Source organism: Heteronotia binoei, chromosome 5, assembly GCF_032191835.1.
Source record: "Heteronotia binoei isolate CCM8104 ecotype False Entrance Well chromosome 5, APGP_CSIRO_Hbin_v1, whole genome shotgun sequence".
Lineage (NCBI taxonomy): Eukaryota > Metazoa > Chordata > Lepidosauria > Squamata > Gekkonidae > Heteronotia > Heteronotia binoei.
The window spans coordinates 102021060-102033737 of NC_083227.1; the positions used below are offsets into that span (position 1 = coordinate 102021060).

The 12678-nt window shown below is 44.5% G+C and overlaps 1 protein-coding gene across 1 annotated transcript in view; it reads right to left on the reverse strand.

The window, feature by feature from the left end:
- Positions 1 to 12678, reverse strand: part of LOC132572030 (inter-alpha-trypsin inhibitor heavy chain H3-like) — a 50190-nt gene that overhangs the window by 36756 nt on the left and 756 nt on the right. Inside the window, exons 2-4 of the mRNA XM_060238817.1 lie at positions 9450 to 9470; positions 7347 to 7513; positions 1924 to 2028 (exon numbers count right to left, since the gene is read on the reverse strand). Coding sequence (XP_060094800.1) covers positions 1924 to 2028; positions 7347 to 7513; positions 9450 to 9470 — 293 coding nt within the window. The remainder of the gene's footprint in view (positions 1 to 1923; positions 2029 to 7346; positions 7514 to 9449; positions 9471 to 12678) is intronic.

A 12678-nucleotide genomic window follows, 5' to 3' on the forward strand; every position in this document is an offset into this window, starting at 1 on the left:
AGGAAACATAAAGTGGAATGAAAATAAAGGCTCCGCAGTTCATCTCACACAAAATAAATGGGGATTTTTGAGTTAAAGCAGTGCGACTATGAAACTGGGTAACATCCATAAAATCTACACATGAAAACGCAGTCAGCTGGAACATGACACCCATGTAAGAGGAAGCCCTGTCCTCGGCCCTGTGCCACTATTGACCAATACTTATATGTAGGTTATCCCTCCGCCACCAATGTATCAATCCAAATAAGCAACAGCAAAGAGGATTGCCTATTTGGAACACTGGTTCATGTAGGAGTGAGGCCACTTTTTCCAGTTTGTGTGTTGTGATGATGCCAGATAGAGTGGGACTGAAGTGAGAGCACTCTTCTGCTTTTTGTAGTAGGTAGGATGGGTTTTGTTTGAGATTTTGCAGCTTCTTGGTAGGAGTTAATAGATTCCACTGTGAGAGATTGGTCCTAAATTTATAACCATGTTCTGGCTGTAAAGAGCCCCTTGGCGCAGAGTGATAAAGCAGCAGTACTGCAGTACTGTGGTCTGAACTCTCTGCTCACGACCTGAGTTTAATTTCGGCGGAAGCAGAATTCAGCTAGCCGGCTCAAGGTTGACTCAGCCTTTCATCTTTCCAAGGTCGGTAAAATGAGTATCCAGCTTGCTGGGGGGAAAGTGTAAAAGACTGGGGAAGGCAATGGCAAACCACCCCGTAAAAAGTCTGCCATGAAAACATTGTGCAAGCAACGTCACCCCAGAGTCGGAAATGACTGGTGCTTGCACAGGGAACCTTTCCTTTCCTTTTTTTCTGGCTGTAAACTAGGAAAAAGGCAGGTATATAAATATTTTAAATAAAATAAATAGTCTGATGAACTAGGGACATTATATTTTGTTTCCTTTCTTTTATTATACATGAATTTGGAGCTATCAAATGTAATGGCAGGAGGAACTGGTGATGTCATGAGAAATATTCAGAACCGGGAAAATATAAAGGAGCCAGAATAAGGAAAGATTGTGTAGACTTCTTCATCTTATCCCACACCTATTTAGCAACAATAAGGTCAGGGGCATTCTCTGCTGTAGTATATTCCTTCGGAATGGCCAGTCAGAAAGGTGTGTAAGGCTCTCTTATTCCAGAGGGCATCTGGTAGGAGGGATAATTATTTTCAGCTCTTTTTAACTGTGTATATTGTTTTTGGCTTTTTAGAGGAGCCCCATGGCGCAGAGTGGTGAGCTGCAGTACTGCAGTCCAAGCTCTGCTCACGACCTGAGTTCGATCCCGGGGAAAGCTGGGTTCAGGCAGCCGGCTCACGATTGACTCTGCCTTCCATTCTTCCAAGGTTGTTAAAATGAGTACCCAGCTTGCTGGAGGTAAAGTATAGATGACTGGGGAAGGCAATGGCAAATCACCCTGTAAAAAGTCTGCCATGAAAACATTGTGATGCGACATCACCCCAGAGTCAAAAACAACTGGTGCTTTTTATTGTTTTTAATTGTGTGTTTTAATTCTGTACTAGTTTTAACTTATGATATTTGTGCTCTTGCAGCTTTTGCAATTTTGTTAGCCACCTTGTGTTTGTAGAGAAAATGTATTGTATAAATATTTTACATAAATAACATTTAAACAAATATTATCCCTTCTTCTATTCCTCTGCTGGCCAAGGTTTCCTGGTTGCTATGTCAACAGTCCATCTATGTCAATAATTCTTTGTTGGTTCTTTTAACCCTCTCAGTGACTTGTAATGCCATGATCCATGGCATCATTTTGAACTGCATGGCCAGAAGTGTTTTGCCTATTTGGGGATGGAAAAAGCAGACTCCAAAGCTTCAGACTCACAGTTTTGGATCTGGTGCTTTGACTGAGATACCCACTGCACCCCTTCGTGCTGAGGAGAGAAATGAAACACTAAAGCTCTCTGTTGGTCTCAGACTTACTTTACGAGACCTGCAGTCTGTCCACTTGAAACTGCTTTCTGGTACTGCTGCTGAGCAACTTCTTTTTCCTTTATGATTCCAGGATAGATAACACCATCAATTGACCTAAAGAAGAAGGGACATCTAAGTACTGAAAGGCAAATGTATATTTTACTGGTTATTTCTCCAGTTCATCTGACTACTATTTCCACATAGCTCATCAGACATCACGTTGAGAAGAACAATTACTATAAGATGGGAAACATCTGATGTCTTCACTGATCTTGCCAGAGTGGAGGCTCAGAAACTTTCAGACATCTAACGTCTGAGTTGCATGGGCACAGCTAGGGTTGCCAGGTCCAACTCAAGAAATATCTGGGGACTTTGGGGGTGAAGCCAGGAAACTTTGGGGGTGAAGCCAGGAGCAAGGTTGTGACAAGCTTGATTGAATGTTCATCACATTTAAAGGGAATGCGCCCCTTTTAAATTTTTTCCCTCCATTGGAAATAATGGAAGATAGGGGCACCTTCTTTTGGGGCTCACAGAATTGGACCTCTAGTCCAATCTATTTGAAACTCAGTTTTTTCCCCCAGGAGAGGCACCAGATACTATGCTGAAAATTTTGTGCCTCTATCTCAAAAAACAGCCTCCACAGAACTCCAGATACCCATGGACTGGTCTCCATAGTATATAATGGAGTGCCTAGTGGACATCCCCCCTCCACTTTATGATAATCCTGAGGAGGGAGGAAAAACTCCAAAGCAGAGGATCCCTTGCCCCCAACTGGGGATTGGCAATCTTAGCACAGTCACTTGCACCATTGAAAGAAATATGAGCTGTTATTCCTACAAAGAAGAACTGAGCTCCTATATTGTCTTCTATACACAAAGGGAAGATGAAAAAAAACAGGTTGCTTACCTGTAACTGATGATCTTTGAGTGGTCATCTGTGCAGTCACACACATGGGTCTTGCCCTCGGCAACAGATCCTAACTCGGAGACTCCAAAAGCTCGCTTGAGCGTTATTTTTGGCACGCTTTCCGGCTCGCCCTGGGGAGCAGGCACCGACTTCGCATGCCTGGAGCGAGCGGAAGGTGCCCCTCCCACTTAGTTTCTTCCAGCTGCTACTGACATCCGTGCAGGGAAGCAAAGAGCCAGCAGAGGGGAAGAAGCAACGGCATTTGGTGTTGAGTCGTGTGGCAAAGACATCTACACTGGGGTTCCCAAAGCAATGAAAGACGCGTTGAAGATGTGTAAGGTTGAGTGACCATTCGTGGTCGTCCAGTCGAACCCGGCTGAGAGAGTCTGCTAGAGTATTCTCCACTCCGGGTAGATGGATTGCAGTGATGTAAATGTTGTGCTTAATGCACCATTTCCAAAGGGTAATGGAAAGATGGCAGCGTCGAAGAGATCTCGTTCCTCCCTGTCTGTTTATGTAGAAGACAGTTACATGTTGTCTGATGTGATTTGAACATGACGACCCATCAGAGAAGGGAGGAAGGATTGAAGGGACCTGTGGACCGCTATAAGTTCCAAGCAGTTGATGTGGAAGTTTCTCTCTGCAGGAGACCACAGACCCCTGACAGTCTTGTCCTCCAAGTGGGCTCCCCAACCCCACTTCGAGGCATCCGTGGTGACATTTGCAGCAGGGGAAGGCAGGATGAAGGGCATCCCCTGAAGCAAGTTGGGCTGAAGGGTCCACCAGTGAAAAGAGAGGAGGACCTCCTTGGGTGTAGTGAGAATCGTGGTTTGGGGCTGCCTGTGAGGGTGGAAGGCGCAGACAAACCAAAGTTGCAGAGGCCTCATCCGAAGCCTGGCGAATTTGATGACGGATGTAGTTGCTGCCATGTATCCCAGAAGACGCTAAAACATAACAGCAGGTTGAGTTGGAGACTGAAGAATAGCAGTGGCAGTCGCTATGAGTTGTAGAATGCGTGGAAGAGGAAGGAAAACCATATGAAGATGTGTGCAGAAGCGAACACCTATGAATTGTAGGTCCTGGGTAGGGGTGAGTTGTGACTTGGCAAGGTTCACACACAGACCTAAGGAAGCTAGGAGTGATAGCATGACCTGAATGTCCCGTTTGAGCTGTTGAGGTGATTGAGCAGTCAGGAGCCGGTCGTCCAGATACGGAAAGATGGTGATATCTCTAAGATGAAGAGCTGCAGCCACCACTGCCATACACTTTGTGCAAATGCGAGGGGCCGTGGATAGCCCGAATGGGAGGGCCTGATATTGGAAATGGTGGTGACCTATGGTGAATCTCAGGTATTTCCGGTGTTGAGGTCTGATTAATATGTGGAAGTAGGCATCCTGAAGGTAATCCTGTGAAAGTAGGCATCCAGGGATGCCATCCAGGTGTTCTGCGGAATCAACGGAAGAATTGACTGAACAGAAATCATTCTGAATTTTTTGGAAGTTATGTTTGTTGAGTTTCCTGACATCTAGAATTGGACGTCTGCCTCAGTCTCGTTTTGGGACTAGAAAGTATTTGGAGTAGAACCCCATCTTCTGAAGATGGAGGGCGACGGGTTCTATAGCTTCCTTGAGAAGGAGGTCTAGGATTTCCTCATGAAGAAACCGGAACAGAGGAGTTAAAACAAAATGGTGATGGGGCGAAATGAACTCTATGGAGTAGCCTATTCGAATTATGTTGAGTACCCAGGAGTCTGTGGTGATCGTCTGCCAAGTCTTGCGGAACGGAGAAAGCCTTGTGTGGTCTGGAGAGAGTAGGGGAAGGAGCGCTGAAGTCTCTCATGTGAGGGAGACCTGGAGAACCTGTAAGCTCTTCAGTATCGAGGCGAAGGCGATCTTGAGGCCGAGGAGTAGTCGTAGCAGTAGTGGTAGTCATGGTGGAGATCCGCGGGAATGGGTGAACAAGAATGGTGGTGAGAGAATTTCCTGTGGAGAGGTGCCCTGTAGTCTCAAGTCGAGAATTGAGTTGACAATTCTCGGTAAAGCTGGGTTGAGACTTGGGTGGATGACTCATGAAGTTATCTATACAGGGGAGAAAACCCGACGTCTCGATACAAGCTCGACTCTCTATACAGGGGAGAAACCCCGATGTCCCAGAAGGCGTTCGGGTCCAGAAGATGCCTAGGGTCCGGTTCCAGGATGTCTAGAGGCAAGGCGCCATGGAGTGATGGGGATCTCGACGGGATCAGAATCACATCTGCGGCTCGAGCGAGCTGGGGCATCTCAGTGATGACATCAGTGGGAGCCATGAGTTCTGCAGGCAACAGTGTTGGGATGGTACACTGCAACGAAGTTGAGGCCATCGGAGTCAAGACGGCAATCAAAGTCGATGCCATCAAAGCTGAAGCTATCGAAGCTGAAGGAGCAGACTTGCTGGTTTTGGCTGTAGATTCCCGATGTTTCTTGGGCGCCGAAGCAGATGGTTCCAAGTGACGGCTCGACGTCTTAGACTTGTGAGTAGACTCAGAGTGGCGGGAAGCAGATTTGTTGGACTTATTCTTTCTTAGCAATACTACAGCGGCCGACGCAGCCGAATCTCCCTCTTGAGGTGGGGGAGGTGGCAAATCACTGGAAGGGGGCATAACCCAGAGAGACTTTTCAAGAAGAAAGCTCTGAAGTCTGGTGGCCCTGTTCTTCCGCGCCTGCTTGCCAAAACTAGCACAGTGTGGGCAAGAGTCGACTCTGTGGGCTTCTCCGAGGCAAAAAAGACAGTGGGAATGACCGTTGGTAGATAGAATTTTAGCTGCGCATTTGCAGCACTTTTTAAAAGTAGTTTTCCCTTCCATACACTCTGGACGGGGGGGGGAGGGGAAAGGAAAGGAAAGGAAAGGAAAGGAAAGGAAAGGAAAGGAAAGGAAAGGAAAGGAAAGGAAAGGAAAGGAAAGGAAAGGAAAGGAAAGGAAAGGAAAGCGCAGACTAAGGCTCCTTTTTTTTTTTTTAAACAGATAGGGACGAAAATATTAGAAAGAGAAATAGAATACAGAAGAAGTACGATACCATAGGAACACGAAGAGATGAAGAGAAGTACAAGCTAAGGAGGGAACGCAGCGAGGTAGGTGTTGTCCAAGCGGCAGTTAGGAAGAAACTGAGTGGGAGGGGTGCCTTCCGCTCGCTCCAGGCATGCGCAGTCGGTGCCTGCTCCTCAGGGCGAGCCGGAAACCGCGCCAAAAATAACACTCAAGCGAGCTTTTAGAGTCTCCGAGTTAGGATCCGTTGCCAAGGGCAAGACCCATGTATGGGACTGCACAAAGACCACAATGAAGATGATATTGGATTTATACCTCACCCTTCACTCAAGAGTCTCAGAGCAGTTTACAATCTCCTTTCCCTTCCTCTCTCCACAATAGACACCCTGTGAGAGAGTTCTTTCCAGAACTGCTTTTGAGGGAACAGCTTTTTCAAGAACTGTGACTGACCCAAGGTCACTCACCAGGTGCATGTGAGGAGTGGGGAATCAAACCTAGTTCTCCAGATTAGTCCACTGTATTGTCTATTGTCTCCTGAGCTCTGAGGGCTAGAAGTAAGCTAACCCCCTGCTGTTCATTTTCTCCTTTCTTATGGTGCCAACCCCAACCAGACAAGGTATCCACTGATAAAGGCCTTTATGATTCTATGCAAAAGGGCTAGAGGAGACAGTGCTTCCATTTTATGGCATGAAATGTGACTCTGGGAGAAAATAATTATGTACTTTGCAACCTTTGGTATTCCTTTCATGTATAAAGGCAGCACTGGTGCTAGGGAGCCCATGCAAGGCTGGTGCCCCAGGCCAGGCACCCCTGCCACCCCTTGCCTGTTAGGTGAGGGTAAGCTCGGTGGTGGCCACTATGGGGCTTCTGGCCTCAGTGCATGGGCATGCTTGCTGGTGCTCCACCCTTCGTGTCTGTGCTTGCAATCACAGACGTGAGGGACGGAATGATTGCGAGCGAGCGGCGAGCATGTGCGCTGAGGCCAGAAGCCCTGCGGTGGTCACCATCAAGCTCCCTATTTCCCTTGCCTCAGAAGCAAGGGTGGACAGGGGGGCCAAAACCGGTGCTCTCTCCCAAAGGCCGTGCTCCAGGCAGCCGGCCCTGCATAAAGGGTAGGCATTTTGTCCAACAAAGAGAAATAAAGTCAAAATTCTTTGCCCAAAACAACTCACTTCTTGCAAAAATGTTAATAAAGCAGGTTTAATTTGCATTAACTTCTCTATTTCAATGTGATTTTTGAAAAAGTAGTAGTTTTAAAAATAACACTGGAACACTAAAGGCTGTCAGGCAGAATTCGTTCTGACTAATTGCAACTGGATACACCCATAATCTGAACATCATAACTGAGGAGGCTAAAAGACTTCTGAAAGTGTAGTTGCTTGCAGTGAATATGTACATGTTTCCAGAGTCTAGTCACTCTACCTATTCATAAAATACCCTCATGCAAATAATAACACATTGTCCAATTTTGCCTTCAGCAGCCATTGCCTTCTATTTTACATACATGGTAAAATTGGTAATGAAGGCCGTTTTAGGAAGTTCCATATCAAAGAAGGCTTCCTTGGATACATTGGCACGATTGACAGCACGACTGGTGACGACATTTCGGGAAAACCGGGAAGTAACTCTGCAATCAATCTTCATCCAGTAGATTTCAATTCCTTTGGTGTGCTGGAAAGTGAAAGATTGGCAAAGAATTACTGTTCTGTATATGGACATTTTTTTTGGGGGGGGGGGAGAGATATACTTCCCCATTTTGAGTTTTAAACACATTTTAGACAGCATAAAATGAAACAATCAAGATGTTGTTGGATCAATTTTATTGGAACAAATTGGATTTAGTGCCATTGTTATAGTTTAAATTCTATCACAAAAAGATACATTCTTCTTTTCTATTGGCTAATCAACAAAATGCGTTTTTATGTAATAATAAACAAATGTCATGCAGATGTTTAATCAGCAGGGTCCATAATTATCTTAGTAGTTAATATTTCTAATTATTTAGAAACTCTCCTTTTTGTTTCTATTTTACCATTACTTTATTTATCTTAAACAGCTTAAATTTCAAGTATGTATCCATATATGGTTATGATCTTCTAACTCTTATACTGATTTCAACATCAGTTAAAATAGCTGAAAAACAATGTATGTTTCAAAATAGTGTAACATGCATTTATTAGTATTATTAATTTTAATAGATATTCTTAAATAGTTAGTATTGCAAAGGGGCTTAAGACTACTACAAATAATATAGTCAACAATGGAATTCATAATATGCAATACTTTAATGTCTCCCATTTTTCAATACTATAAGAACTCAGTTTGAGTTTGGTTGACACTTTTCAATCTGTTAGTTAAAGAAGATGGACAGTGTAATTCTATGGCAAATTATTCCATTCTACATCAGTTGAAATCAATGGATTTAGACTGTCCTAACTCTGTTTAGGGTTGCATTTGTAAACATAATCTGTGTTCAAAGTGGAACTGGCCTGTAGGATGTTACATATAGTACCCCAGCTGCTCCATGAACATGCGTAGCACTGCCAAGACAACATCCCACAACCAGATAGTTGGTGGTGGGGTACAATGTCATTATCAAGGCCATCAGGTGAACAGGAAAATGGAAGAGGATGTGGGGACTGCAAGAAGCAGGAAAAGAGGAAAGGTCCCCTGTGCAAGCACCAGTCGTTTCCGACTCTAGGGTGACGCTGCTTTCACTTTTCATGGCAGACTTTTTACGGGGTGGTTTGCCACTGCCTTTCCCAGTCATCTACACTTTCCCCCCCAGCAAGCTGGGTACTCATTTTACTGACCTCAGAAGGACGGAAGGCTGAGTCAACCTCTAGCCGGCTACCTGAAAACCCAGCAACCGCCGGGGATTGAACTCAGGTCGTAAGCAGAGCTTAGGACTGCAGTACTGCAGCTTTAACAGAGGAGGATGGGAAAGTGGCAGCTAAAGAGTAGAGTTGTGGGGGGAGGTAGAAGGGAAAGAGGAAACAGGAGCCAGCTGAAAGATAAAACCATAGCCATTGCAAACAGGAATGAGGAATGAATGGCATGGAGGGATAGCATGGGGAGGAGGGCAGCAAGAGGATATGAGATTCCATTCCTCAAAGAGCTTCTACAATTCAGAAGCCCCCTCCCCCTCAGTCAAAAGGCCAACAAGCCATCCACCACCCAAAATCACATAAAAAGTGGAGAACGAGTGGTGCGGGCTTCTCCAGGGGTTAATGAGGACTGCTGGGGTTGCGGCAAAGCTCCTGGTGGATGGTTGGCTGCCCACACTCCTAATTCAGGGATTGTTATGCCGCTGCACCTACTATTCAATGGACAAGGTAAGCGGGGAGAAGGGGGGTTATTAGAAAGATTTAGGAGTTGTGCTCCTGTGAGCTCCTCCTGAATTCAAGGCCTGGTTCTTTTCTATGGGGATGGAGAGGCGGGGTATGTGTAGTAAGCCTATGATTAACAAGCAAGACAATTATATGATGATACCACCTTTCTACCACTGACCATAGATAAGTATGGTAGTCTTACTGGAGTCCAGAAAATAATCTACTAGTTAGAATCACAGAACAAGCTAGACAAAAGCAATGAGAAAGCTACTTACCACATCAGCAGCATGTCTTTTCTGTAAAGAAAGGCAAAGAAAAAGTTTTAAGCATCTGGGAATAAGGGTGCTGCATCACATACTGCATGTTAGGTAGCAGATTCCATGGACAGTAGTGCTTTCATGTTTACTAACATCTCTTATCTGACAAACACATAAAAATGTGAGGCAGGAAGTGACCTGAAGGCTATATAATTCATCCCTGGCTGGAGACTGGATCTTCCACGCACAATGGACCATATGATACAGTGCTATCCTCTGCAGAGGTATAGCCTTCTAAAACTACTGAAGTCAATGGATAGGATGGCACTAGGGTTGCCCGGTCCTCCTGACCACAGGTGGGGGATGTGAGGGGAGGACATGGAACTCAGAGGGGTATAATGCCATGGACTCCACCTGCCAAAGCGTCCATTTTCTCCAGGGGAAATTGATCTCTGTACTCTGGAGATGTGTAATTCCAGGGGATTCCCAGGTCCCACGTGGAGACTAAATGGCACTGATAGCAAAGACAGTCTACCACAAACAGACTGCAGAACGAAATAATCAATGTCTTGGCTACTGGGAGAACATTAAATTAATATACACAATCCAGAAAGCCAAATAAGGGGAGGGCAGAAAAAAAATAATTACTGACTTCAATCCAATTCCTGAATGAGGAGAGGAAAAACCACTCACCCATGGGAATATGACAAGAAAACATTCTCCACATCAACATAAACAATTATCCTACTATTATCACGACTAGTTGTGGCTATTATGATTCTTCAGAAAATTCCAGTGGGGTAGCCATCTCAGTCTGCTACAATAAGACAAAATTTTAAAGTCTAGAAGATGTATTACAGTTCATGAATGGAGTAGGCTCTAACTGATGAAAGCTTATCCCATGTTAACAATGCAATCCAATCAAAGTTACTCCAGTATAAACCTATTAAGTTAATGGACTTAAGACTAGAGTAACTCGGCATCAGAGTACATGGTAAATCACAAGACTTTGTTTTAGATAAAGAGACATTTTTGATAGAAAATATAACTCCTTGTCCATAGGGTATTTGAACACAACCATACAGTTAAAATAGGAATAATCATAGCTGTGGAATTCTGCTCAGAATGTGCAGTGCTCATACTATGGTGCAAAAGGTCCTTAATGAACTCAACAAGCATTCACATGGAAAGGAGGGAAAAAACCCAGTCTGGTCTGGTTTTCCTCAGGATGCTCTTCCCCAAACCTAGTTTAATATGACCTTTTAGGAAAGAACATTGGGTAAAGAAGCCATTATGCTGTCTGGAAATGTATACATTTTCAAAGGTCTCAGCCACAATGGTGCCATATTCTTGTGATCAGATCCTCAGTCACCATTTTCCCACAGTGTTATCAGACATTTTTAAAATGGCATGGTGGGCAAAATTGTCGCTGCAAGGGGATGCATGGAAGATCCATTGCCAGCAGGGTTGCCAGCTCTGGGTGGGGAAATACCTGGAGATTTGGGGGCTGGAGCCTTGGGAGGGCAGGGTTTGGGGAGGGGAGGGACCTCAGTAGGATACCCTCCAAAGCATCCATTTTCTCCAGGGGAACTAATCTCTATTGACAGGAGATCTCCAGGTCCCAGGTGAAAATACACAATAGGCTACACAGAGGGATGAAGTTGTAACCAAATGAAACAAACCACTGTGTGAAAAATGCTATTACAAAATATAATTCATACAAGGAAAAGAGTGCATTTCAGCAACCTCATAATTTTACATACTGCATGTGCATATTTATGCACATATATACACCATTGTGCAAATAGTCCAAAACATCATAAGTTCAGAAAAGAGCTCTAATGGACTGCTAGCAGAGTAAAGTCCGTTCAGGACCACCGTCCTTCCTCCAAGGAGCGTCTTGCAAAACTTGCGGTATACGTGTAGAAAATATTCACAGTTCAGTTCTTTCACAAATTCATGCATAATCGGAACGTTGCTGCCTCTATCTGGTCAGCAAGTTAATTGCATCCCTAAGGTTGGCAACCCTTACTGCTAGTGCTAAGGCCTCTGCCTTCACAGCAGCAATGAAAGCAAAATACAGAAGCAACTGAAGTAGCTGGAAGCACCAGGTTTTTTTTTGCATATTAGGCCACACCCCTGATGTCACCATTGTTTTGCGCAGGGCTTTTTTGTGGGAACAGCCCAGAAGGGACTCATTTGCATATTGGGCCACACCCCTGACACTGAGCCAGCCAGAACTGTGTTCCTGTGCATTCCTGCTAAAAAAAAAAAGCCCTGGGAAGCACTATAGAAACCCAAAGTATTATTCTTCCATGAAAAACATGCTTTTCTAAAAGAAAAAAAAGTGGGTGGGTGGGTTGCTCTTCTATTAAGCATTTTGTATTATACACTTTTCCATACATGTTTTTCAAAAAGCAATCTTGGGGAGGGGGGGACATGTTGGGGGGCATCTTGCTTCTCCAGTCATGACAGTGTGCAAGCTGGTTCTATGTAAGTTTACTTGGAAATTATCATTGTATTCAACACTACTTAAACTCTAGTAAGTGTGTTTAGGACTGCAGCATAATGATGCAGTGCTTTGCACTTGGGAGTAAGCTCCCTTGATCTCAGTAGGACATTTCTGAATGAGCCAGATACTAGAAGATGAAGATTGGACTATATGCCTGATTAAATTAGTGTCCACATTAGATTGTTGCCAGCTCTCAATGGGAAGTTCTTGGAGTTTTGGAAACAGAGCCTGGGGAGGATGGAGTTTGAGGAAGGATGTGAAGCCACAGACTCCACTCTCCAAAGGTAACATTTTCTTCAGGGGAATTGATCTCTGTAGTCTGGAGATCAGTTGTCATTCCGGGAGAACTCCAGGCTGCTGTGGAGGTTTGTAAACAATCAATTTCTTCAAATAGCAATTGTGTGCCAGTGGTGGGATAGGAAAGGCTTAACCTTTTCCCTTTCTTACATCTCAGCAACTCTGGGGTAGTATTTCTCTAGGTGCAAAAAACTCATATTGGTGCAAACAGTACTCCTTAAAGGCAGCTTATATCAGAAAATGGTGTGTGGAGTTAAGTCATCCCTCTTCAAAACAATCCCATCACTAGCCCCCAGTGCTCCATGCTAATAATTTGACAAATGCATCATTATTAATTACCATCAAGCTACAACCGACTTATGGTGACCCCTCAAGCAGCTTTCAAAGGTTGAGACAAGCAGAGGTGACTTGCCATTAACTTCTTCATAACAATGCTGG